The following is a 27,858-nucleotide window of genomic DNA, read 5'->3' as shown; positions in this document are numbered from 1 at the left end:
GTTTTTGTTCGATGTTTGATCCAGATTTGGGTTCTGACATGTACATATTGCACTCAAAAGTTGAGAAGTATTTGGGGTTGTGGTTTGGTGTCATATCTACTTTATAGGCTTTGAAAAAGGCTTTAGGAGAAGTAATCCCTAGCTAGCATATTTTATTGCTTGGGATTTTAAAACGTACCTGTCTTGAATATGATGAAAACCATGTCTCGTAATAAAAATTGCAAGGAAGATAGATGGTGTTAGGGGGCTTATTCCTTCACCCACTTACTTCCCTGATCCTTCTCGCATGAACAGAGAGCAACAATACCTGAAGTCCAAAGGTGCAAACAATTCAATGTTTATTGGGGTGAACTTCCAGCAAGCAGGATTCCCGTTTCCTTACTTAGTGTCCCCCTTCCCAGCTCTGACACCTGTGTCCACAGAGCCTTACACCTGTGTCCCTGTTCCCATTCCTGCCCTTAGCCAAATATGATACCAATTTCCCCACCCCCATTCCCATTTCTCCCACCCACCCACACGCTTCCTGACTGACTGCAGACTATATAGTAAAACTTGAGTTCTGCTTAGCTATACCTTAATCAATCATTTTACTGAAATTTAACTAACCAATCTTAATATATTGTAACATGATTATGTAACCAATTATATCCCACCACCTTAATTAGTTTACACCCAGCAAAATTAATTATACAGCAGACAGAAACCATCACAGAACCAGACACAGATTATACAGACAAACAATAGCAAAGTGGGAACTATAATGACAAAACAATACAGAAATGAGGATTTCACATCCCAGCTATTGATAAGTGAGTTCTTGCCAGACAGGATGCTATCAAACTAAGTTTCCTTTTACATTTTCTAGGCACTTCCCTTTCTCTGGAGGCAATGGGCATTATCAGGACAGGATTGTATTCCTAACAGCCCAATAGCACCTTGTTTCAGTGTGACTAGTTTGGAATGTGAGGAGGTGACCGGTGGCTTCCCAGCTTATGACTGCCTCTGTTGCTTAGCCAAAGGCCTTAGCCTAAGAACAGGGCCTCAGACTGTCACAGTAAGAGAAGGACCTTACACTGGCAGACAGTGATTTTGATTTTCTTTTATACCTCTATAACTAGCCAAGTGATAAGAACACCTAAATTCTTAGAGTATAGGCCTTTACAGACAGGCCTGAATATCTATATCCTAACAGATGCTTTTCCTTTTTCACATGCTCTAAATTTAAAGATTATTTCTGTGTCTTTTTAATGAAGTGTTCTTTTAATGAAGACCTCTGAAATATATTTTATACTTATCTTTAGGTGCATATAGACAATATTGCATTGTAAAATCATCATAGCATTTAACAAAAAGCAGCTCTATGGATTTAGGAGAGTCTACATTTTTGGAAGAAGATGTTACAGAACTGCTGCAGTTTAAAACTAAAATTGCACAAATATTTTATTTCTAGTTTCCTATTCAGTACAGTCTCTGCAGGAAAAGTTTGCAGAGCATACAAAAGAGAGAGGCAGCATCAAAGCGTAAGGAGAGGCTGTTTGTGCTGTGTGTGTGTGTACAGCACCTAATACCACAGAGTCTTGGTCCTTGACTGGAGCTTCTAAGTGCAACCACAATACAAATACTTGATAATACTTCAGTCTCATATCTTGTAATATAGCTTACATGAGATGACATTTATACATGTCTGTGTTCATCAGGCTGGTTGTTTTGCACATTACTTGCTTAAACCAAGAATTTGGTTCAGTAAAAATGTTTATGTAGCACAGAACACAATTTTGCCCAAGGTTCACTACTGCAGACAGAGCCATATGGAGTTTCCCTCTGTTCCAGACAGGATTGCATGCATTATGTCTGTTCTACAATCAAATACTGAGCCTACTCTCCAGAAAAAATACCACACTTGTAAAATTTGATGATCATTTCATACCCCTTTACAACCCTTTCACACTTACACAGAGAATACCACCTAAGCCTATATGTTCCTCTGCCCATCATTAAATTCACAGACTGCTTTGTATCTCACCTCACTACTGAAAATGACAGTGGCAAGAAGACCCCAGTGCCCTGCTACTGACATAACCTACACAATTCTGTATTGAAATCATGCAGACTGGAAGCTCAAAGTACACATATACCTCTTTCCTTTGATCACATGTAGGGGGACTCAGACCCGGATCTCTTCATATTGCAGTCACAGCTCTGTGACACTTCTCAAACTCATCCCTGGATGTCTTCATATCACAAACACATCTTTACCAAGCTGTCTCCACCATTCAGGACAGCTACACCTAAAACTGAAAGTAACTGGAGTGCATGTAGATCAATGATTCTCAACCAGGGGTATGTGTACTCTTGTGGGTATGCAGAAATATCATCTAGATATTTGCCTAGTTTTACCACAGGCTACAAAAAAGCACTAGCAAAGTCAGAACAAACTAAAATTTCATACAGACAAATGACTTGTTTATACTGCTCTATATACTATACACTGAAATGTAAGTACAATATTTATATTCCATTTGACTTATTTTATAATTATATGGTAAAAATAAGAAAGTAAGCAATTTTTCAGTAACAGTGTGCTGTGACACTTTTGTACTTTTATGTCTGATTTTGTAAGCAAGTGAGGTGAAATTGAGGGTATGGAAGACAAATCAGACTCCTGAAAGGGATACAGTAGTCTGGAAAGGTTGAGAGCCACTGATGTAGATAATTCCCAGTGGCTCTTGCTACCTCCAGGGGGGCGGAATTTAAGGTTGTGTGCGTGTATGCTTTAACTTTATATTTCCTGGTTTTCAGAAGTTTGTTTTGCTGAACTTGACATTTTGGAAGGGCATGAACTATCACTGGACAACTTAACTCTGCATTAACAAAGTTTTTGCATTTCATTACTATAGTGATTTAACTGTACTAGTATTATTATGCCAGTAAAATTCATCATATAGATGCACCTTAAATCTCTCCTGCCCCATTCTCCTTCCCTTAGCACAGCATCTCCCACGGAGGATGATAGAAGTAAATTTTTTCCTAAGTTTGCTGAAATATACACATACAGCTGGCAGTGTTCAGAAGTCACATGTGCTCACTGCTTTCCTACTGTTTACTAACCTGTACCAATTGTGAGTGTTTTGAGAATATGAACTACAGTCACATTAAGAAAAATAATTACAGCATTCACATAGAATTGAATATACTGAAGATTCTGTAAATTTAAACTTGGTATGAAAATTTGGAGCTGTGATCACAGCATTTGTCGTCAAAAAATAGGTGGAACAACACTCTCGCCAGCTGACAGATATTGCCTGAGCTCCCAGAGAGAATTCCCCACTCTGGCATTTCGAGTGCAGAAGGTGGAGGCCCACAAGGATTCTAAAAATTAATACTGGCCTCTCCAGGCTTGTGTTAAACTCCCAAGGTTACAGCTTTTCTCTGACCTTGGATTGGTAGATGCTGCCACCACCCAAGTGCAGAACTCCTTTGAGAGCCCAGGAAGGCGCACTTGGGAATTCCTTTCTGTGGAGTACCCTCAAGCCCTTTCACCCCCCTCTAGGGAAGAGCTGGGGGGGGAGGGGGAAAGGAAATTAGCTGTTGCCACCAGCTAATTAAACAACATGTGCACAAACCTCTTAAGACACAAAAATTCAATACTGTTCTTAAAAAAGGTACATTTTATTAATAAAAAAGAAAGAAAGAAAAAAAGAAAATACATCTGGGAACTCAGGCTATTGCTAGATTTTAAAAGAGCAACTACAAGAATTAAGCACCAAGAATAGCTTTCTTGAGGTTCAGCTTAAAGGTTACAAACAAAATAAAAGCACCTGGGACTAACACAGAGGAGTCCACAAGACGTAAAGAAATAGAGAGATAAACCTAATCGCATCTTCCTAAACATTTCCTGATCTACTTACATATCTGGGGTTTTAAATGAGTAGTTTCTAGGTATGATACAGAGGATTTTTCATACCTGGCCCCAAGCTTTTTACAAGCATTGCTGCTGCCCTATCTCCTCCTCCCCAGGAGAACAACAGACAGACAAAAGGGGAAGTCTTTTTTCAATTTTAAAAAATTCTAGCCTTCCCATTGGCTCTTTTGGCCAGGTGCCCACTCACTTTCTTTTACCTATGCATAGCAGTGAAACTTTTTAACTCTTTACAGGTAGAGCAATTAGAGAACAGCTACTAAAAGGGATTTTATAGCGACTGGCTAGCTGGGTGTCCATAAAAGGGAGCTACCCCCCTCCCTTCATTTACCACAGAGAGATTCTATTGAAATTGGCTTTTCTGCACTGGGATGTATCTACATAGGCATCTCAAAAACTATAAATTTAAGAACAAAATTACCAGACTTTAGTATTGGTAGAAATTGGTCTGTCTCTGTAAGAAAAAAGTGTATATGTAGTCTTTATGTTTTTTCACTGTAAGGCTTTTTCTCTATCCCTGGAATCATTGTGGCTCTTTCTTCACCCTCTCCAGTTTTTGAACAATCTTTTTAAAATGCAGACATCAGAACAGGACATGGTATTCCAGTATTTCTTGCCAATGCTGTATACAGAGGTAAATCACCTCCTACTCCTGCTTTCTATTCATTTTTATATATCCAAGGATCGCACTGGGAGCTCTTGTTTAATTACTTGTCCACTCTGACCCCTAAATCCTTCTCAGCGTCACTGCTTGTTAGGATACAGTCCCTCATTTTGTAGATATGTTTCTAGATGTATAACTTTGAACTTGACTGTATTAAAACATTTTGTTTGGATGTGTTCAGTTTACCAAGTGAATCAGATCGCTCTGTGCTACTGCCTTATTCATATAATTATTTATCACTCCACCAGACTTTTTCATCCACAAATTTTATCAGCAGTGATTTTATATTTACCTATATATCATTGACGAAAATGTTGAATAGTGTCCAGCCTATTACTGATTCCTGAGGACACTGTTCCCTCTAAGCTGTGTGCATGTGCACGCGCACACAGATCCTAAACTCTGCGCACACGGCAAAACACTACACGCACAAAAATTTTTGTACAGAATCACAAAAATTTGCACAGAAGAAATTTTTTGCGCACACAGCCTGTCAAAAATTAGAGGGAACATTACCATGGAACCCTCCTCAATAATGATTTCCCATTAGCAAATTTTTTTTGAGATCTGTCAAACAGCTCTTAATCCATTCAATTTTTGCTTCATTGATATTATTTACTGTTAATTTTTTTTATCAGAATGTCATGTGGTATTTAGTCAAATGCCTTTCAAAAGTCTCTGTATGGCACCAATGCAGTTACCTTTATCAGCCAAACTTGTAATTCCAAAAAATGAAATAAGGTTTGTTTGACTAGATCTAATTTCCATAAAACCATGTTGTGATTGGCGTTAATTGTATTTCTATCCTTTAATTCTTTTTCAGTTGAATAATGTATCAGTTTTTTCATTATTTTGCCCAGGATTGCTATCCGGCTCACCAGACTGTAGTTACCTGGGTTATCTTGCTTTCCTTTTTTGAATTTTTGCACAACATTAGTGCTGCTTTCATCTTCTGGAATTTCCACGGTATTCCAAGATTTATTAAAAGTTAACATCAGTGCGCCAAAGATCTCCTCAGTCTTTTTTGGGAGTCTTCAGTGAAAGTTATCTGGGCCAGCTAATTTATCCTTAGTAGATGTTGTTTAACATCCTCCTCATTACTAGTAGACTGGAAGGAGGAGGCAGTCTACGGCTATTGATAGGGCACTGGAGGTGAAGGAGGAGGTAGAGGCATTGAGGTCCTATTGATAGAGCACTGGATTGGCACTTGGGAGACTTGGATTCTGTTCACAGGTTTATTCCTAACCAGCTGTGTGACTTTGTGAAAATCACTTCAACTCTCAGTGCCTCTGTTTTCCATTTTACCTTCCTGTGTCTTTTCTATTTTGATTGTGAGCTCTTTGTGGCAGGGATTGTCCCTAAATAGGACAACATTGTCCTGATCTTGTTTGGGGCTTCTAGGTGCTACTGTAATACAAATAATAATAATGGTGACCTGAGCTGAAGAACTAGTAAAATGATGACCTGACGAGTTCAGAGACAGAAAAATGGGCAATTGAGAGAAGGAATATTATGCAGCCTGTTTAAAATTAGTATTTGTTTGGTAATACCTACTTTACAGCAATGCCTTATGTGTTGCTAGAAAGGATGGCTTTGTGAAAGTTTCAACTTCCATTTAAGATGCGAGAGGATATAATCAGTACATATGCTCTGAGATCCTCAATACGTTCCCTAGCAAAACCAGAGAGGATCAGATTTAGCTTTCCTAATATTTTCCTCTGCTTTGCCATTGTGAAGCATACAAAAACAACAGGTAGGCTGCTGGTGTGCTAAGACCACAGCCCTCCAAGCTGACCATATTTCTGTTTCCTTTTACTCTCCCATCTGTCTGTATCCATCTCTTGTCTTATATTTCGATTTTAAACTCTTTGGAACAGAGACTGTCTTTTTGTTCCATGTCAGTACAGCACCTAGCATGCTGGGGTCCTGCTCCATTACTGGAGCTCCTAGGCTCCATGATAATACAAATAAATAATAAAGTAGGTACAAACTCAGTTTAAGTATTCTTTACAAGTTAACTTTAAACATATAAATGTCCCCTGCAGTATTTGCAGTTTATTTATTTCAGCATTGTGAATTTGAAAGTGATATTAGAAAAGGTTTAGGTGTTTAAAATTATTGTACTAGAATTATCTCAAGTTGTATAACTCCTGGAAATAAAATATTCCTTCAAACTTTGAAGCGATGCTGAACTATGCAAGTAGATATGCTTTCATAAAAAGATACAGGGACAGAGTTGGGAAAATGTCTTTAAAAACCTGTTGGGCAACAAGTTATAACCAGCAGTTTATAAACATTAGTTTAGATGAGGCTTAACGCCTTTAAAAACATGTTAACTGGTCATGCTTAACCCTAAAGGGGAATCTAGGGTTGACCATGAACCGGTAACACATTTTTAAAGGTATTAAACCCCATCTACACTAGACAATGTAGTAGCTAATACATTTTTAGTTACAACCTATTTTTCTAGTTTAGACCTGGCCTAAGAAAGCAGTTGAGAATAATTAATGGAAACTTATTTGCTTCCTTGATTAAATTATGGAATGTAATTCCATAGCTTTAGAAATATATGAGCAGCTTTATATATCTGTTCTTTTAGCTCAACTGTTGGAGTATGCATGTTGGATTGTTAGGAATAAAGTTCTTTTACTGTTTCATAAATTGTAGGAAATATGAAGCAGTCACCTACCATTAGACTCAGAATGTTATAAATACACAACCATCTTGTCTGGCTTGGTATTTGATAGAAACTATGTTCTAGTTCCAAGAATTCTGCAAATAAGTGAAACAATATGAAAATATGTTTATTTTTTAAACTTCTGCTTCTCATCGTTTACTGTACAGAAGAACCCACATGACCTTCCGATTACATTCTTCTTAATAGTGATTTTTGTCTGGTGTGGAATTTTAGTAAGAAAATATATTTTTACTGTTCTGACTTAATAACTAGACTGATGTTAATCAGCTTCTCATTACTGTCTAGTAAGTTATATTTGTATTGACTTTTAAGATTTCCTTCCATGTTGTTTTCACTGATAAATGTTACGCTAAAGTATCTTAGTGTTTTTATGGAAATTACATGTCATTCATTATTTTAATTCCTTTGAGGCATGCATTTTCCTCAATTTTGATTTTTTTACTTCCTTTCCGGTTTATTTGAAAACATGGAATTTCCCTGTCAGCCAGTAGGGCTCAGACATTTTAGCCAGGATTATGACATTTTCTTTGCTAAACGACGTATTTTTGTTGCTAGTGAAATAAACAGATCTAGAAAGAATAAATTATATTCCTGATCTTCTAATCTTAACCCATGCAAAGTTCCTATTGACATCAGTGGGAATTAAATAAGCATAAGGACTGTGAAATCAGCATTGATAGCTCACTGCTCTCAGTTCACTACACACCTTTGATTATATTCTGAACCTAGCATACTGTATTTCCTTTGCGCTTGCCTGTGCAGCCCTCTTTTCCCCTTTACATTATAATTTAGGTGTAATTTTCATTTATCAGTCATTTATAGTAGCCCCCCAGTAATGGTTTATTCAAGTTAGACTAATACAATTGGCATGTAAATAACTCTTGTTTTAATGTACATTCAAAAAACTATGTTAAAAGAATATTAAGGTTGTAAACTCAAGCACTCAGAAGTTAGGAAATGCCAGTATTAAGGTTGCAAATTTCATTCATGCAAATTTAATTCAACCTCCTTATGTGTTGTAGTCTTTAATTATATGATCATATACTATGTTTTCTACAGGATCCTTGTCTCATCAATGTACAGGCTAGACCTTGCTCGCAGAATAGGTATTTCTTCTTTGGGTTATGGTCTAAGTTCCCTATAAACTGTGCAGCTGTGCAGCAGCCTATTTAGCGCCGCGCAGGCACTCAAGGAACCCGCCCGGGGACCTGCTGAGGGGAGGGGTGCCCCTCCCCTGGCCCCAACTCTGCTGTAGCACAGCCCATGCTGGCCCCAAGCGTGGCCAGAGTGGCCCGGACCCAGCTGCAGACAGGTTTCCTGGGGCAGTTCTCCCCTGACCTGGACCTGCTAGGGCCGGGGGAAGGGCGCCTACTCTGCAGCCCCAACCCCAGAGGTGCCGCGGCGGGGGGAGAGAACCGGGGGGAGCCGTAGCCCCTGAGCACCCTCCTGCACCCCAAACCCCTCATCCCCGGACCCACCCCCAGAGCCCTCACCCCCTGCTTTCCAATCTTCTGGCCCAGCCCTGATCCCCCTCATCCTCAGCCTAACACCAGAGCCTGCACCCCCAGCCAGAGCCTTCACACCCCTGCACCCCAACCCTCTGCTCCAGCACTGAGACCACTCCCATACTCCAAACCACTTGGTCCCACCCCCACCACATGAATTTTATGTCATGTCACACACCACTCCATATTGGTGCACATAATGAAATTCATTCTGCACATGGGTGGGAAAAATTAGAGGGAACACTGATTATGGTCCCAGTGTGTATTCCACTCTGGGATGTGAATGTGCTACATGCACCTGAGACCAGAAGACTTTGCTAGCAGCGTCCGTTGGTCCACGCCTGCGTCCCTCGTCTCCTTGTTCCATTGGTCCATGCCTGTGTCCCTCATCTCCTTGTGATCTGACTTAAGGGCATAAGGGGCAAAGCAGATGGACTGTCTCTCCAGTTGCTCTCTACCACTCATGATCTGAGACAGAACTTCAGTATCCACAGGGTTAGCTAATATTCCTCTTTTTCAAACTTTGTCCTCATCTGTAAATAGCTTTTAAGATCTGTTAGTTTTTATAGTTAGTGTAGTTTTAGTAACTGTTAATAGTTAGGATTTGGGGTCCTTCCCTCCCTTCCTCATACAGGGTTCTTAATATGCTGAGGATCCCAGGTTCAAGAATTGTGTGTCTTGCCCCAGGGCCTTTCTGGTCACTGATGACCACAACAAGTGCCTCTCTTGCCTCGGGGAAGCTCACTTCTTCTCCCAGTGCAGCATCTGCCGGTCCTTTCCAAGCTGAAACTGTCAAGCCTGGAAGTGTAGGTTCCTAAGATTCCTAATAGACCATGTGATGAGGCCCCAGTCCGAACCTGCCAGTCAGACTCCCCTGTACATTGGGCTGAGGCCCCCGAGAGTGTCCTTCTGAGCACAGTGGTCTCCAGCTCCAGAGTCGAATGGAGTACAGCTAAGGACTTCTTCAAACAAAGGCAGGAGGAAGGTAAGATCAAATAGTCTTACAAGAAATGTGAGAAATCCCCCTCCCAAATCCTAAAAGAGAACCTCTTCTCTGACATCCTGTAAGTAGGCTGAGACTCCATCCCCCAATATGGAGGTATTGGAAACTCACAAGGAGCACAGTACTGGTTTCCCAGTACCAAAGACCAAGAGCATCATGAAGCTCGCCCTCAATGAAGGAGTACAGTTGTCTTTGGTACCAGAAAGGGATAGAAGGAGGTGGATTCCTCCTACAGCATCAGTGTTGATGCAGCCTGAGAAGGAGCTATCAGTGCCAAAGATTGTGGCAAGACCAACATCACTGACACCATCGAAGGAAAGAAGCCCAGCCCACTCCCTCACATCAGGGACATTAACATGTATTGTGTTCTGTACCATGTACAGAATCTCTGATACTGTTGGATCTCACCCTAACCAGGGAGGTCCCCACACCTAATCAGGGAGGTCCCCAAAGCCATTCACCAGTACCATCGACCAGCAGGGACATAATAAGACTCCTGATATCATTGGCACTGCCTGTTCGTGTTGAAGCCACCTCAGACGAGTCTATGTCAGTGGGAGAGCTTCACCACACTCCTCTACACAAGGGATCGGCTCAAATAGAGGGTCCTGGATATCATGGGTGCCATCCCACTCAGTACAAGTGGTATCCTCCCTTATGGGGACTACTATCCTAATTTCCCTGTGACCCCTCACATTGGCCTTATTGGGGTTCTAGGGAAATTAGGGGTCCATACATAAATTACCCTGAAAACACCAGATCCCATTTGGAATCAAGGCAAGCTTCTACATGCAGGGAAGAACTTCAGCTCCTCCAAGGACAAGTGGAGGAGGAAGAGGAAACCAGATCAGAGAGAAATGCCCGCACCAATAGGGTTCTCATCTTTGTCTGCAGACAAGGCAGTCGCACCAGCCTTGCCATCACCACCTGATAACTACAGGCAGTTGCAGGACCTCCTGATGAGGATTGCAGATACACGCCAAATCCTCATGGAACAAGTACAGGACAGGACCCATCCGCACAAGCTTCTGGACATTCTTCAGAGTGTTGGTCCTACTAAGGTGGCATTACCAAGAACTGGCCAAGACAGTCTGGCATACTACAGCTACCTGTGCTCCCACTCCAAAGACAATGGAGGAGAAATACTTCATACCAGATAAGAGAGCAGAATAATTACTTGTACACCCTAGTTCTAACTTGCTATTGGTGCAGGCTGTAGCTAAAAGAAACAGACAACACCAAACTAAATCTACACCCTCTGAGAAAGAGGTGAAATGTTTAGATCTTTGGAAGAAAACTTTACTTTAGCATGTTTACAGTGCTGCAAAGCAAATTGCCAAGTGTTAATGTTGAAATATGATTTTATTAATTATAATAAATTCTTGGAGTTTACCAACAAACTGTCGCAAGAGGATAGGTTACAGTCTCTGTCAATTATTGATGAAGATAAATTGTTGGCTAGATCAGACCCCAAACCTCAGTAGATGTAACAGATGCAGTCTCCTACTAAATGGTGACTTTTGTAATCATGCAATAGGCATTGTGGCACCAGTTGTCCAGATTTCCCCAGAAGGTTCAATCTACCATAGAGCTTCTGAGAGAAATAATCTGTTCGACAAAAAGAGAGATGAGTCACTACTTTCCCTGAAAGACTCAAGAGCAACCCTCTGTTCACTGGGTATCTCCCACCTTTCTGTTCTCCACCAGGGTCTGGGTTATTGTCTCCTGGTGGGAGAACAGAGAGGTGGTCTGCTTTGGCGTTCAAAAGACTGATCACAGACAGTGATCCTACTAGGGTGGGATGATCACGTAGCACAGGGCATCTGGATCACCAAGATTCCAGTTACACATAAATCTTCTGGAGCTGTGTTCAGTTAAGAGTGCTGAAACTAGGGATGATAAGCACCCCTTGGCTTGAAGTGGTTTCCATTATATACAGGGTTTACAGTTTTGTTCAATGGCTTTCAGCATCCCCACTACAAAAATTATTCAAATGCCACTGTGGTGCAGTATACAAAGCCTGAAAGCAGTTCCTACCATTTATTCAATCTTTACATGTCCAAGTCATGTTGAACAACATTGCTACATTAACAAACGGGAGAAAGGTCCACCCCTCTTTGCAAAGAAGTGATTAGTTTCTGGAACAGGTGTATTTGACACTAGACCAGCCTCTTGGCAGCGCACTTCCAAGGGGTACACAGTACATTAGCAGACAGCCACAGCAGACATTTTTCCAGAGACCACAAATGGTAATTACATGATTCCTTTGTATGGAACATCTTTCAACAGTGTTGATACCCAGTGTTGCTATCTTTGCATGTCAAGAGAACAAGAAGTGTCCCATCTATTGCTCCAGAACAGCTCAAGGCTATTACTCCAGAGGGCGTTGGACAGCTGATATGAGTTTTTAATCATCCCTCTCTTAACCCATGTTCTGAAGAAGATTAAACAAGGGAACATTGGTGATCCCGATTGCTCCCAAGTGGCCCGGGTAGTTCTTGTTTCTGAATATGCTTCAGGTGTCTGTGCACCCATGCATCTGGATTTAGCTCTTCACTGACCCGTTGACCTGGGACAGAGACAGGATCAAATACCCCAACCCAGCATCCCTCCATCTAACAACATGATATTTGTGTTTAAAGTCATGCTTTGTGGAGGTACTGTGCCTATATGAACTGTGATTTTTTTAGAGGCTTGTAACTTGGGCAGATTTTCACAGTGATGGCAAAGCATTTGTCCCTGAAACCACAGCAGCCCCCTGCCATATTTCAGATCCCTTCTTCGAAGCAGGGAGATGCTAAAGCTTCCCAGTGAAACATCTGTATAAAAGTTTTTTTAACATGTACTTTTGTCTAACCTCATTATTGTAAAGTTTTGGACTGTTTTAGCTGCAATTAAAAAATTATCATCATCCTGCAACGGGCATCCAGCATGGGATACTTCAGCGTAAATGAACATAAGAACGACCATATTGGGTCAGACTAATGGTCCATCTATCCCAGTATCATGTCTTCTAACAGTGGCCAATGCCAGGTGCTTCAGAGGGAATGAACAGAACAGGCAATCATAGAATGATCCTTCCCCTCGTCCGCTCCCAGCTTCTGGCAGTCAGAGACAAGGGGCACTAACAGCATGGGGTTGCAGCCCTGACTGTTTTGGCTAATAGCAATTGATGGACTTATCCTCTATGAATTTATCTAATTCTTTTTGAAACCCAGTTGTAGTTTTGGCCTTCACAACATCTCCTGGCAACAAGTTCCTCAGGTTGGCTGTGCATTGTGTGAAGTACTTCCTTTTGTTTTAAACCTGCTGCCTATTAATTTCATTGGGTGACCCCTGGTTCTTGTTTTATATGAAGGAGTACATAACACTTCCATTTTCACTTTTTCCATGCCATTCATTACAGCCCATGTCACTTGAAAAGGTTTTTTTCCACTGTTGCAGAAAGCTAATGTGCAAAAATACTTGGCAAATGATAATGTACTTCTTTAAATTAAAAATGAGTTGCATGTCAGTTTTTAACAATTAATTTTGCGTAAGTAAAGCTCAGCTTGAATTTGAATTACTTGTAGCAAAAAAATGTGTATTCTGTTTGAATTAATTTATTCAGATTTCTCAGTTTGTAATGTTACATTGTAGTTCAGAAGATTAAATTGTGTGACTACTTCATGCATATTTAATTAGAGGACTGATAAGGAATTGTATAGAAAATAAACTGTGGCTATTTTAAGAGAGAAAATTCTGGTCAAAGTAGCAATTAGAGTACCGGTTTTAGCAATTTACCTGTTATAAATGCACCGTATCACTAATTTTGGACCTGTTGGGGGCAGCCAAAATAGTCCTTGTGATGCAAGTGTGTCATATTTTTTGGTTAGTCTGCTTGGATTTCTTTTGATGAATAATATTCAGACTTGAAGGTACTTTCACGCTCTGTAATAGGCAACAGGAAGGGAAACTGCTGGAGACACCTATCCAGTTATATTAATAAGCACCAACCTGCAAAATGTTAAAAGTATTTTACCAGAATTTCAAGACCTGTTTCATCTTTCATATTATTATAGTCTCAGTTTATTTTGTTAAGAGATGTTGCAAGGGAATATAGAAATAATTTTAGGGTGCAAAATCTCTTGTACTGTCCACATCAGAATTTGTTCTGAAATATTTTTCTCTCCCTACAAGTGCACAAGTCCTGTTGCCATCAGTGTTTGATCAATGCACCTGGAAAGACCTGAATACTGAATTCGGGGAGGGGAGCAGATTCTCAGCTGGTGTAAATTGTCATAACTCCATTGAAATGTATGAAGCTATGACAGTCTACACCAGCTGATGATTGGCCCTAAGATCTGGTAGGTAGCTCTGTCCTTGTTTTGCAGAGTATCACTATGTACTGTTGTGCACAGATACTTTCATTTCATGTATTTATTTTTTACATTTAATGTTTCAAGAAAACTTTTGCTATATTGTTAGAAACTATTTGTGATGCTTTTCTAAAATAGTATTATTGTTTAACTATATTTTGGCATTTTCTTGTTTTCTTTAATTAGTTTTGTCAGCCTGCAGGATGGCAGTTGTGCAGAGAAAGAAAGCAGCCTACGTTCTTCGTGGTGGTTTTGACCGATATAGACTCAGAACGGCACTACTGTTCATGCTTAACTTTCTGTGAAGCGGAGATCAACTTGCAGGTAAATCTCTTGGAACCAAAAATAAAGAGCAAGAAAAGAGACATTTGAAAAACAATAAATACTCATAATAGAGTGTTATTAAATAATTTTAGTTCAGACAATATTTCTATATTCTTGATATTCAGATGAGGGAATTTTTGTATATTAAAAGTCTGTAATTGGGTTTGGGGTTTTTTTTTTTTTTTTGTTTAATTGAAAGGACACCTCAAAGTACTTGTTTGGGATCCTTTTGATTGTTTTTACCTTCCACTATTTGAAACAAATCGCTTAGAAGAATTAGAATAAAAGTGTTACTCCATACTGGGTTTTTTTCCTTTTCCTGTCTAACAGTTATTTTTTGCATGTATTTTTTATGCAAGGTAAGACAGATGGTGGTGTTTTTTTCATTTACTTCCTTGTTTTTGTATTAGCATAGTGATTGTCATCTCTGCTCCATGAATAGAGTTTAACTTTTGCTCCCTCTGCTGGCTGTCTCTCTCAGAATAACAAAATATTGTAGATCTATATGTTGTTTTAAATGTTAAATGTTGTGTATCTTTGTACTGTATATAGCTTCTTGTGGTTAATCTCATTTGTTTAATTCCATTTATTAGCAAAACTAATGGATTAATAAAACAATAGATTTTTAGAAATGAAAGGATAGTCCTCAAATTATGCAATTTTTTTTAGGTAAATCAGTTTTTGGGTATTAACTATTTGGCAGTGATCCTTTTTAAATGTCTTATTAATTTTTGGACAATTTTAATCAATTAAAAAAAAGGCACTTTATTTCCCATTTGGTGTAAATTACTTCAAATAGTCTATATTGTGTTATATTATTTGGAATCCTTGGTAGGAAAAACCTAAGGACAAACTTAATCCAAAATCTTGGTATTGTTTGTCACTAATGTGTTTCTAAAATTACACATCTAATACATAGATCCAAAATTATTTGTTCCTTAAGAGCAATTGAAAAAACACTGCTATTATTTCACAATTAACTTTTTTTTAAAAAAATTCTATTAGTATGATTTCCATGTTCCTGGAGTTGAAATATTACTCTATACTGCTATTGAAAACCTCACTGAATAATTTAAAAAAAAAGTTTGCTGAATAGCAGCAATTTTATATTGTACCTTTTAGACACAACTGGAATTTTAAGAATAGCAGCAGTAATCTTGGGTGCACTCTATTTCTTTAGCTTTACAGTTCTTTAAGGTGAGTTTCTGGCAAATAAACTAATTGAGTTGAATTATAGAAATGTAGCCAAAAAACTGGATAGACTTTACTTCAGTACAGTTCATTGAAGATCTACTGATATTTTCATAGATTAAACTAAGAAAAAAGACCTTATGTCTTGTCAACTCTTCGTTTGTTTGTTTTAAAGTATGGAAGGAAATATTCCATAGCAATTCTTCCATGGCTGATTAAAGCTTGCAAACATGTACTCTTCTTCATCATTGTGGATTTCATAATCTCTATACTAATTCTGGCTAGGTCATTATTGATGTTACAGTTTCCAACAACTGCTTTTAATTAATTAATTTCTTGCAAGAAATACTCATTAAACAACTGGTCTGATGTGAACTAAAAACTTTATTTCTAATATTGCCTAATAATTAGACAGATGCAAAAAAGTAGTAGGATCTTGGTCCATAGAATGCTGTTCCTGCCCATCTTCTGAAGGATGTATATTTTTCCGATGAACTTGCTTTGGTGAAGCTTGTTCCATGACTGCATTGTTTATAGCCAAACTTCCTGTTTCTTTATGAAACCCAAAGATAATAAGTGGACGTGCCATATTACATGGTCATTAGACAAGAATTCAACACACGTACAACTTTAATGAAAGATAATCTTGTTGAAGCATTGAACTATGTAACTAAGTAATATAGGTTTGACCATCAGCTGTATACCTCATTAAACAAATGAGTCTGTGAACCGCTGTGTCCGGGACCTAAATGATAAACAATGAAATCTTGGACAATAATTTTTAGTCTTGAGAACAATGCAGATTTGTATTTACTGTTCTAACTCACGAAAAGACTTTAAAAGGGTTGAGTTTCTAAAATAGTTACTTCAAAAAGCTGATGATGTTTTCAAGTCTACATGGACCTAATGTTGATTCAATAAGAAGATGATTTAAACACTAAAAGCAGCAATCTGTATTGTGTTGTATTGTTTCATGGTACACTGTTTCCCTGTGAGATAGAGAACAGTGACAAGTATTTTTTCTAAATACCTTGAAACTCAACTGTGGAAACAGAACACTATACCTAAAAGCCTAGCAGCTGTAACACAGTAGGATCCTAGTATTAAATAAATTCACACTTCACTTGTGAGCCTTTCAGTGGCTCTAAAATACACAATCTTTCGTCTAGATACTGAGATAAATTAACTGAGAACCTTGAATTTAACCTTGTGAAGTAAGCTCACTGTCCACATTCAGCCTTGTTTCTCAGTGTGACATTGTGTATGACCAAATGTATTCAATATAAAGCATATAAAATGTAGACTGCATTTTAAATTACATGGCCATTTATAGGTAGCATATATCTACCAGCTTATTTAGTTAGTTGAATATACATATTCTTCAAATGATTGCACATGTCTATTCCACTTAGATATTTGAGAGTCCAGGGCATTCAGACTGGAGAGTTTTCTCTACTCATACCTGTTGGGATGGAGCATGTATCCTTGTGCCCAGCAGGAGGTAGAAAGGGTAAAGCCACCCTGTACCTCCCTCAGTTTCATCTTACCGTCCATTTCTAGAAGTCAGAGCTTCTTGTGTACTGTTGCAGTTGGGTGCTGGAATAAGAATTTCCATAGCAAGCTACAAAAGCGATCTTAACATCAGATTACAAAAAAAAAGTATTAAAATGCCCCAGATTCCCCCTCAAACACAACTCCTTAAAAGCCCTTTCTGAATTCCATTACAGTAACTCCTCACTTAACGTTGTAGTTATGAAAAATGCGACTTTAAGTGAAACAATGTTAAGCGAATCCAATTTTCCCATAAGAATTAATGTAAATGTGAGGATTAGGTTCCGGGAGATTTTTTTCACCAGACAAAGCACACAGTATAAGTTTTAAACCAACAATTTAATACTGTACACAGCAATGATGGTTGTGAAGCTTGGTTGAGGTGATGTCAGAGGGAGGAATATTTCCCAGAGAATGCCTTACTGCTAAATGATGAACTAGAACAGCTGAGCCATCAAGGATTAACACATTGTTATTAATGTAGCCTCACACTCTACAGGGGAGGGGAGACAGCATGGCAGACAGAAACACACACTCTGTGTGTGTGAGACAGAACATAAGAACATAAAAATGACCAAACTGGGTCAGACCAAAGGTCCATCAAACCCAGTATCCTGTTCTCTGAGAGTGGTCAATATCAGGTGCCCCAAAGGGAATGAACAGACAGGTAATCATCAAGTGATCCATGCCCTGTCACCCAATCCCAGCTCCTGGCAAACAAAGGCTAGGGACACCATTCCTGCCCATCCTGGCTAATAGCCGCTGATGGACCTATCTTCCATGAATCTATCTAACTCCCTTTTGAACCCCGTTATAGTACTGGTCTTCATAACACCCTCTGGCAAGAAGTTTCAGAGGTGGACAGTGCATTGGGTGAAAAAATACTTCCTTGTGTTTGTTTTAAACCTGCTACCTATTAATTTCATTTGGTGGCCCCTTGTTCTTGTATTATGAGAAGAAGTAAATAACACTTCCTTATTTACTTTCTCTATACCACTCATGATTTTATAGATCTCTATCATATCCCCCCTTAGTCGCCTTTTTTCCAAGCTGAAAAGTCCCAGTCTTATTATTCTCTCCTCATACGGAAACCATTCTAGACCCCTAATAATTTTTGTTACCCTTTTCTGACCCTTTTCCAATTCCAGTATATCTTTTTTGAGATGGGGCGATCACATCTGCACGCAGTATTCAAGGTGCGGGCATATCATGGATTTGTATAGAAGTAATATGATATTTTCTGTCTTGTTATCTATCCCTTTTTGGATAGAGAACTACTCTTTGAGTACCATCTTTCAACCAGTTGTGCTCCCACCTTATAGTAATTTCATCTAGAAATTTCCCTAGTTTGCTTATGAGAGTGTCATGTGGAACTGTCTCAAAAACCTTACTGAAATCCAGGTATGTCACATTTACTGCTCCCCCATCCACTAGGTCAGTAATCTTACCAAAGAAGGAAAATAAGTTGGTCTGGCATGATTCGTTCTTGACAAATCCATGCTGACTATTCCTTATAACCCTGTTATCTTCCAGGTGCTTATAAATTGATTGTTTAATAATTTGCTCAAGTATGTTTGAGTATTATCATTAGGCTGACTGGTCTATTATTCCCCAAGTCCTCCTTATTCCCTTTTTAAAGATAAATACTATGTTTGCCCTTCTCCAGTCTTCTGAGACCTCTCCTATCCTCCAGGAAGTCTCCAAGATCATTGCTAATGGCTCCGAGGTTGCTTCAGCTAGTTTCTTAAGTACCCTAGGATGACTTTCATCAGGACCTGCTGATTTGAATACATCCAACTTATCTAAATATTATTTAACCTGTTCTTTCCTTATTTTGGTTTGCATTCCTTCCCCTGCTTGTTAATATTAGTTATGTTCAGCATCTTGTCATCATTAACCTTTTTAGTAAAGACTGAAGCAAAATAGGCATTAAGCACCTCAACTTACGTGATGTTACCAGTTATTAGGTCTCCTTCCCTACTAAGTAGAGGATCTACACTTTCTTTCATATTTCTATTGCTCCTAATGTATTTAAAGAACCTCTTCTTACTGCCTCTTATATCCCTTGCCAGGTGTAACACATTTTGTGCCTTAGCCTTTCCGATTTTGTCCCTGCATACTTGTGCTGCTCTTTTGTACTCCTCATCAATTTGACCGTATTTCAACATTTTGTGTAATTTCATGTCATTAAAGAGCTCCAGATGGAGTCATATTGGCTTCTCACTATTCTTCCAATCTTTCCTTTGCGTCGGAATAGTTTTCTGTTTTGCCTTTAGTATTGTCTTCTTGAGGAACTGCCAACTTTCCTGAACTTCTTTTCCCCTTAGATTTTTTTCCTATGCATTCATCATTTTCTTTTCATTCTTCAGCATTTAATTTTTCAAAATTCACTCTCAAAACTCCATTGGTGTTTTGTGTAACTTTAGTACAATAGCCAAGTCAGGGGTGGTTTAATAAAAACACATTTTTGTTATACAGTTCCTAGCACAACGAGCCCCTTATCTCTGAATAGGGCTTCTAGATGCCACTATAATACAAATAATAAGAATACTTGGAGATTTGATCAGCACTCTTTACTTAGGCAAAACTTCAGCTGACTTCAGCAGTGCTCTATAGCAACTATTCAGTTAGAATTTTCACTGAAAATTGCTGAAGAGGGCCCGGAGATGGCATTCTTTGTGTTAAGTTCCCAAATGGGACCAATGTCAAAGATAAATGTTAAAATTTTATGTGTTCTTATACTTTAAAAGAAGAACTGCCCCCACTCTCAAGACAAGTAAAACAAAGCAACAAAACCAATAAGTTCAATTTTAGATTTTTTTTCTTTGCACAAATTCTACTTAATGAGGTAGAGTATAATTTCACTAATTTTATTCAATGACATTTGAAACATCCATTTCAAAAATGCATGTGTACTTGGTTGTACATAAAGGTGTGCATATGCATAAATGCTTGATATGGGCCCAGGCATTGTACACTGAACAATACACTTTAAAATATTTGGAGGCTCAATGTTTGTAAATTGGTAAAGACCCAACTCTGGAAAATAAATCTGACTGAAAACATCACAAGCAAAAACTTCACAAAATGACTATGAATGAAAAACATTCACTGATATTTCCTGAGTCAAAGTAGGAAATGGACTAGGGACACCATTCCTGCCCATCCTGGCTAATAGCCGCTGATGGACCTATCTTCCATGAATCTATCTAGCTCCCTTTTGAACCCCGTTATAGTACTGGTCTTCATAACACCCTCTGCAAGAAGTTTCAGAGGTGGACAGTGCATTGGGTGAAATTGGGTGCTACCAACCTAAACTTCATTGCGCTTCAGAAAGTTGATCTTCTTTGGTTGGACCATAATGTTTATAATCTTACTGATCAAAAATGTATATTATAAGAAAAATTGAGTGTCTGTGGTATTGTTTTAGCAGACAACGAGAGCAATCGGTGATATCTTTTTGGAAATGTGACATCTGAACATCTTTTGGGCAATATGTTAATGTGTATTTTGTTTTTAAGACATTAAAGTATGCTGTGAATGTCCCAAATATTAAACTTGGCATGAAAGTGACATGCATTTGTTTCTTCGTTGGTTTACAAGTACTGTCCCAAAATGTTTCTTTTGGAAGAATGTTCTTTTTCATAATGTTTACTGTGTTCTATCATCACATTCTAAATATTCTGAAAAATAGATAGCATAATGTCATACAATGATTAAATAATACCCTGGTTCCTTTCAGTTCCTTATATAAATGGAAGATTTTATAGTTAATGTTCTATACACCTGAAATTGAAAAAAAAATAGTTATTTCTTTTTATTATAAGTCTGAAGGTCTGTTATAGACCAAAGATTAAAGGTTAAGTTTAGAATAACTAGACAGATTACAAATTTCTGTCTTCCTAATAGTGGTGTTCCAGTAGTGTTTTTCCTATAATTTATGCAACTTGATGACAAACAAGTTAGAGAACAAAAATAGAAAACTGTTTTTAAACTAATACAGAATTCTAAAAATGAGGGAATTAGTGAAACTTCCTGTATTTAGTGGTAAAACCTCTCATTTGCATCCTTTATTTAAGTAATGTGATCATACTGGCTTGGATAATATGTGATTTTGAAATGTCCACGCAAGAACCATTTTTTCCCCCAGCTTCCCTCCCCATCCCTGCCTCTCATGGTCGAGGCCAACATCCTTCTAGCTAAAAGGGTTGGGCAGGACTATCTTCAGGTCCCAACAATTCCACTTTCTAACTGGAGGTGCTGTTTCCTTTTTTCCTGTAACGCCAGTGCTGTGTGCTTCCTGCACAATGTGAAGTCTTTACGTCATGATTTGAGGACTTCAGTAACTCCGCCAGAGGTTATGGGTCTATTGTAGGAGTGGGTGGGTATGATTCTGTGACCTGCAATGTGCAGGAGGTCAGACTAGATGACCCTGATGGTCCCTTCTGGCCTTAAAGTCTGAGTCTAATGTCCCCAAGCCACCTTGGCCCAGAGGATGTAAGAGATTACAAATTTAAGAAGACACTTTAATCCTGACAGTAGATAGCTGACTTTCCATCCATAAATGTTTCCAATATTGCATTTTATTGCAAAGCTTTTAAAATGTTTTCCTAAAATACATTTTGAAGGAATTTAATACCTGTTTTCTAAAAGAGCTGATTGTTATGAAAAAAGTTTGCAAGACACTGTCTAAACATATTTATTCATATACATTACTGTATTGTATATACTATTTTTGTTCCTTCCTAACAACTTGTGTGTGAAATAAAATTTTTATTTCTTAAGTTCATTTGTTCATGCAACTTGTTTTGGGTCTAACCATTTCTTTAAAGAGCTCTAGTGTCTCCGTGCTTTGGAGCAAGGAGTTGAAACTTGAAAAGTTAATGGTCCTGGGCCAAGGAGATGCCTTTTTCTGCCTACTTTAAAATGCAAGAGGATTTGGCAAGCAAAATTCTGACAACTCTCATTTGCAATGCTTAGTACAGCTTTAGATAGGGGCTTGCTGTTAAAAATTTCTGAGCAATCCCTCTGCACTGATAATGCTCTAGCTCCCCAGAGCTCCTATATACCAACTGTTCTGAGTATTCTTCCAGCCCCATGAAGTTTCTGCATGTCAATTGTACAGAACACCCTACATGTACACAGGCACAGCAGCAGCTAGAAAATATCCATTGGCCTAAGGCAAGATGTTCTGGATTGGGAGCAAAGAGGAGATCATGAGGATAAAATTTTCAAATGTTCCTAGGGACCAGATTTTTAAAGATATTTACGTGCAGTTAGGTACCCACTGAGATTTTCAAAAGCATATAGATGCCTAACTCCCGTTGAAATCAATTAAACTTAGGTACCTATCTGTCTCTTAGGCACCTTAAGTACAGTAAATCTCAGAGTTATGAACACCAGAATTACGAACTGACTGGTCAACCACACACCTCATTCGGTATGGGGAGGTATTCAGTAAGGCAGCAGCAGGGACAAAGCACAGTACAGTGCCATGTTAAACAAAAACTACATGCGTTTGAAATTGGTTATGTGTATTTTTATATACTGAAATATAAATAAAATGAATTACTGCTGCCTGTTTTCTTGGCTTATGATAGGTAAACCAGTTCAGTGTGAACTAGGCTGTATTCAGCTCCAGTAGAGATTAGCATGGAAAGAAAGAGTTGGTCTGAATGAATTTACTGAGGCAAAACTTAGATCATTTATTTTAAAATAAGAAGTCAGGTGTGGATTCTAAATCTGCCTCTGCTGGCAATTAGCAGATTACCAAAGGTCTTGCTAATCTTGGCAAGGTTGCAAGATAAAACTTACACAATGTCAAACAGTTCTTGTACAGTTTTTTTTTTACAGTATTCAGTGAGATTCAAAGATTTTGTATATGAGAGATATTTTCTCTCTTTTCTTTGACACTTAACTTTTATTGTAAACAATGCAATTAAAGATTTGCTTCCTACCTATGTTTGAACTCCCTTGATGCACATTCAATTTCCCATTACAGTGTTTCATTATGGGATCTTGTTCCAAACGTTTGTGTTTGGTTCCACCTTCAGTTCTGCAAAGCCATATGGTATCTCACTGTTTTTAATGATTTTTTTACTCACTTTAAATCATTGTCAGTCAGAAGCAACTCCTTTGACTTTTGTAGAAATACATCAGTGTAAAAAGATGTAATGAGAGGAGAATCAGGCTTAAGTGTACCCTTGTTGTCCTCATGCCCAAATGTAATCAGTGGCAATAACAGAGGAAACCTTTAACTGTGTCTGGACAGCTGTGTCCCCTCAATTCTCCAGTTGGGTGCAGTTCTTCAATCTGAGGTGATTCATTGTGAGAGCAACCATTCCTGGTCTGCTCACGCACAGCCTCCAGCATTTAAATCACTCCTAGTTATACTGTATGAGTGCTATAGCCAGCCTCTCATAAATTACACTGCAGGGCAACACGAGCAAATACCAGTCCCAAATTTCCCCCCAGAAATGTGCATCTTGTACTGCCCAGCACCCACCTGGACAACACAAACTCATATAAAATCCGTCATTTTATTAACAGAAAATAATATGCACAAATCCTGTTATCCCAAATGGAGTTTCACAAGCACAATCCAAACACACTGGTTTAGATAAAACAAATTTATTAATTCTGGAAAGATAGGTTTTAAGTGATCACAAGTGACGAGGCATAAAAATTAGAATTGGTTACAAAGAAATAAAAAGTAAAACTCAACTAATACCTAACTTAACAAGCTAAGGGAATTCAAAGCTGCTTCCTTTCTTCTTCAAGTGTTGTTGGTGTCATTGATGGAGAGAAAGGGAGAGATAATTTGAGGTGTATTTCTTTCCTCTTATAACCCTTTCTCTTGTGCAAGAATAATCTCCAGCTGATGTTCGAGAGGCAGAAAGTCTGTGTGGATGGAAACCTCCAGCTGTTTCTTTGTTCAAGATGTAGATTTTTGCCCCCACCCTCTCTTCTGCCAAATAGTGGCCACTTGATTAAGTGATGGTCCATTTGATTTTGTTGGCACCTGGTTGAGGCATTGGCTAATCTTTTGTCTCTTGGGAACTGGTTTGTGGTTGCTCTCCACAAAGTGTTGGAGCATGTCCCAGTAATATCGGACAGTAGGATATTACAACTTTATATGCAATATTGCCACACATATTTTATCAGGACAATAATGATCAGCAAATCATGAGTTTTCAAATGGCACTTCATAAGTCATACTTTGTACAAGGTTTACCATAATTCTGTAAATGGGGTGAATATAAAGGTATAGACTGTCACAGTCTACAGAGCTAGCATTGGAATGCAAAAATGTGGAGTAGGCCTGTCGTTGAAAACCAGACCTAGTCCAGCAGGGGAGCCTTGGGCCATCTGGGGCTCAAACACTAAACAAGACAGGACCTAATAAAGAGCTTCAGGTTTTCTCTCTCTTCCTCAGGGCTCTTTTTCTTCCTCTTCTCATTCAAGTAGATTCTACTGAGACTTTTGTGTCATGGCTATTTTCATGGTATTTGAACACTTTCCAGGGTGAAGAATAAACAGGGATACTAGTGCAGGCATGTGAGGTTTCCCTTCTTTTCCTCCCTGCCAAAGAGACTAGTTGCATATGTATTTTCCTTTTTTAAATGTGTACATGTGTGTATGTGTATGTACATGTATATAACATTGTGTGGGTGTGTGCATGCATGCTTGCTTACTGGCTTGCTTGCTCTTCTTAATGGGAAAGCAAGACTGAAGAGGTAAGTTTTAAATTTGGACCAGAAAGTAGTGAGGTATATTGTTCTAAATTCCTGCAGGAATGAACTCCTTTGCCTCTTCCCTCTTTTCTCATTTTCTCTTTCTGACCCCTCTCTCTCCCCTCCACTCCCAACTTCCTCAGCAAGAGAACCTCTTTCAACCTCTAATATCGAGCTTTTTAAATGCTTTCACTCTTTTCTGTGCCCATAAGCTGTAGGTATGATCTTAATGTGAGTGACTGCTTTTATTCCTTTAAATTGCAGGAAGGCTCTGCAATGCAGGTGTACTTCATTCTGATAAACTGGATTAGTTCTTGGATTCTTAGGTGTCAGATAAACTTTTCAAGTCCTCAATATGAGCAAAAAAACATGGTCCCATGAAATCCAACTGCATTTAGACTGAACAGGTGTTCCACTATATCTTACTGTGATGTGGGGCTGTTTAGTTACCTTGACTCCGCCTGCTTTGACTATCACTGACTTATATTAGACTATATTTAAAAATTACTTTGTCTGATCATTGACTTTAGTTCCTAATGTTGAAGATTTTGGCTATGTTGATATCATTTTGAAATTAATGGCAGAAAGAATATTTAACAGAAAGTCTGACTGCTAAAGCTAGTTTGGTGGTAGCGTGCTTCCAAATGAACATGCCAGTTAAAGAAGAAAGCTTAATGTCCCAGGGCTAACTCGGGACAATGAATCAGTGTTGGATGATGAGGAGAAAGAGTTTAAGTGTTGTGTGTTTCTCTGTCACATTTTTTATGGCAGTCTGACCTGTTGTCTACAATCAGTTACTATAATTCACCAAATGAGCACCTAATCTATCATTCTTTCTGCTAAGAGTGGTTTTGGTGATGGAAGGTTTTAGACAATTTTAAGAGAGGCCATCATGAATAAAGCCCAACCTCAAGCTTTAAATGAAATTAAGTTGATTGATTTTATTTATTTAGATTTATAAAAATAACAAAATAGGTGCCCTTAATATCCTGGGTGCCCTTAACAGTCATTCAAAAACTGTATCAAACAGATATAAAAACAAGAAACCAGTAACAAAATCACAAAATATGTCTGTAGCTAATCATCTGCTTGAAAAATCTTTGTATTTTTGAATGTAATAAACTATTCCATTTATTCTTACCTTTATTACTATTTGAAATTTTTTGGACAAAGCATCCAGAAGAAAATTAATCTGATCATGAAACGGAGATCTACCCTGTTAGCAAATCCAAGATATTATGGTGGGATATAGGGAAAAATTAAGAATCCGTGACACTGTTGCCTAATCTATAAACATAGTGAAGCCATCTCACTAGTAATATATGTTCAATAAAATGTTTTTGTTAGCATAGTCAATTTACTATTATTTTTCTGTTGCGCCCTAGGTGCAGTGGAAGAAAAACTGTTAATAAAATTAATTTAATTGGATACAAAGTACCTGCCTAACCCCATTTCAGTTTTTCTGTGTGAGATTATAAGCAGCCTGCAGTGATATTTTTTATAAAGGGTAGTTGAAAGCTGAGCAATAAGAAAGTTATCTGGTCATTAGAACTTCTCAGCTTTTTGGCTCCATTTTTTGTCTCTGAGTACAGTGGAGATCAGATATTTACCATGATTAAGGCAGTGTTTCTGCTCACCATTACTTTGGCAAACGGAAAATAACAAAAATAACCCTTCTGGGAAACTAGAGATACTAACAGTAATTTGTACTTTTCTTGCCACTTGTAAATAGGCATTTGAAACTGATACTAAGTTTCAACTGTGGATCAAGATGTGTGCTCTAAACTAAACAAATTGTATTAGAGGGAAAAGATCATTGCAGAATTATTTGGAATTTACCCTTCTGTCTGTACCAGAAGGTTATTCCTTGGCTTATGTGGTGTGCTGAATACACAGTGGAATATTAGAGGGTTGCAACATAGTTTATAAGTGCTGCATATCACGAGTTGTCTAACGGGGGCTCTATGTACTGAATGTATTTATAGATTTCCAGTGGTTGCTAACAATCTCTTTAATGTCACCATAGATAACCTGGCACAGCCACTAAAGTTTGTGTGCTGTATGAATGATTCTTCTCTGTCCATTTGTTGAATTAGCCTAATTACATCATTTTCGAGAGGAGACAGACACATCATTGCCATGTGTGTTTATGTATGAAACATACATTATACTGTAAATGCCAGTTTCAAGAAAGTTGTGGTCTTTTGACCTATAAGCATGTGCTTATTTGATTAACCCTTGCTATACTTGCTTTTAAAAATAATCCTTTTGTTGTTTGTTCTTCTGAAATCCTCTCTAGTCTAACCCCAAATTTAGTACTAATATCTCATTAAGATATTTGTTGCTTGATAAAGTGCACTAAACTCTGCACAGTGTGCTTTGCACATCATCATAGATTTATTTCAGAGTAGATTTATAGATTTTAAAGCTAAAAGTGGCTCTTATGATCATCTAATCTGAACTCATGGAGAACACAGTCTGTAGAACTTCACCCAACAATTTTTGAATCAAGCTCATAACTTCTGTTCTGGTTATAGCTATATAATATTTAGAGAAAGATATCCAGTGTTGACTTTTGCTGCAAGTTATAGAGAATCTAGCCCATCCTTGGGTAAGCGGTTCCAATGGTTAATTATCCTCACTGTTAAAAACCTTTCCAATTTTTCAACATTTTTTTTGAAGTGCAGACACAAGAGTTGGACACAGTTTTCCAGTAATGGTCTCACTAAAGCTGTATACTGGGGTAAATACCACCTTCTACTCCTACTGGATATTCCTGTGCTTATACCTCTTGCATTCAGTGATTGCATTCACTGTCTTTAGTTAGCTACAGCATCACACTAGGAGCTCATATTCAATTGGTTATCTACAGTTACCCCAAGTCCTTTTCAGAGTCTCTGCTTTCTAGGATG

The 27,858-nt window shown here is 38.3% G+C and overlaps 1 protein-coding gene across 3 annotated transcripts in view; it reads left to right on the top strand.

Annotated features, from left to right (window-relative positions):
• SBF2 (SET binding factor 2) overlaps positions 1-27,858 on the top strand; it is a 527,933-nt gene that overhangs the window by 225,385 nt on the left and 274,690 nt on the right. For all 3 annotated transcript variants that reach the window (XM_043517429.1, XM_043517428.1, XM_043517427.1), the window contains exon 3: positions 14,334-14,471. In XM_043517429.1, coding sequence (XP_043373364.1) covers positions 14,334-14,471 — 138 coding nt within the window. The remainder of the gene's footprint in view (positions 1-14,333; positions 14,472-27,858) is intronic.

The sequence above is a fragment of the Dermochelys coriacea genome, chromosome 6 (genome assembly GCF_009764565.3).
Source record: "Dermochelys coriacea isolate rDerCor1 chromosome 6, rDerCor1.pri.v4, whole genome shotgun sequence".
Classification (NCBI taxonomy): Eukaryota; Metazoa; Chordata; order Testudines; family Dermochelyidae; genus Dermochelys; species Dermochelys coriacea.
Note: the sequence above shows the minus strand (reverse complement) of the source record. Positions and strands in the feature narration are given on the sequence as shown.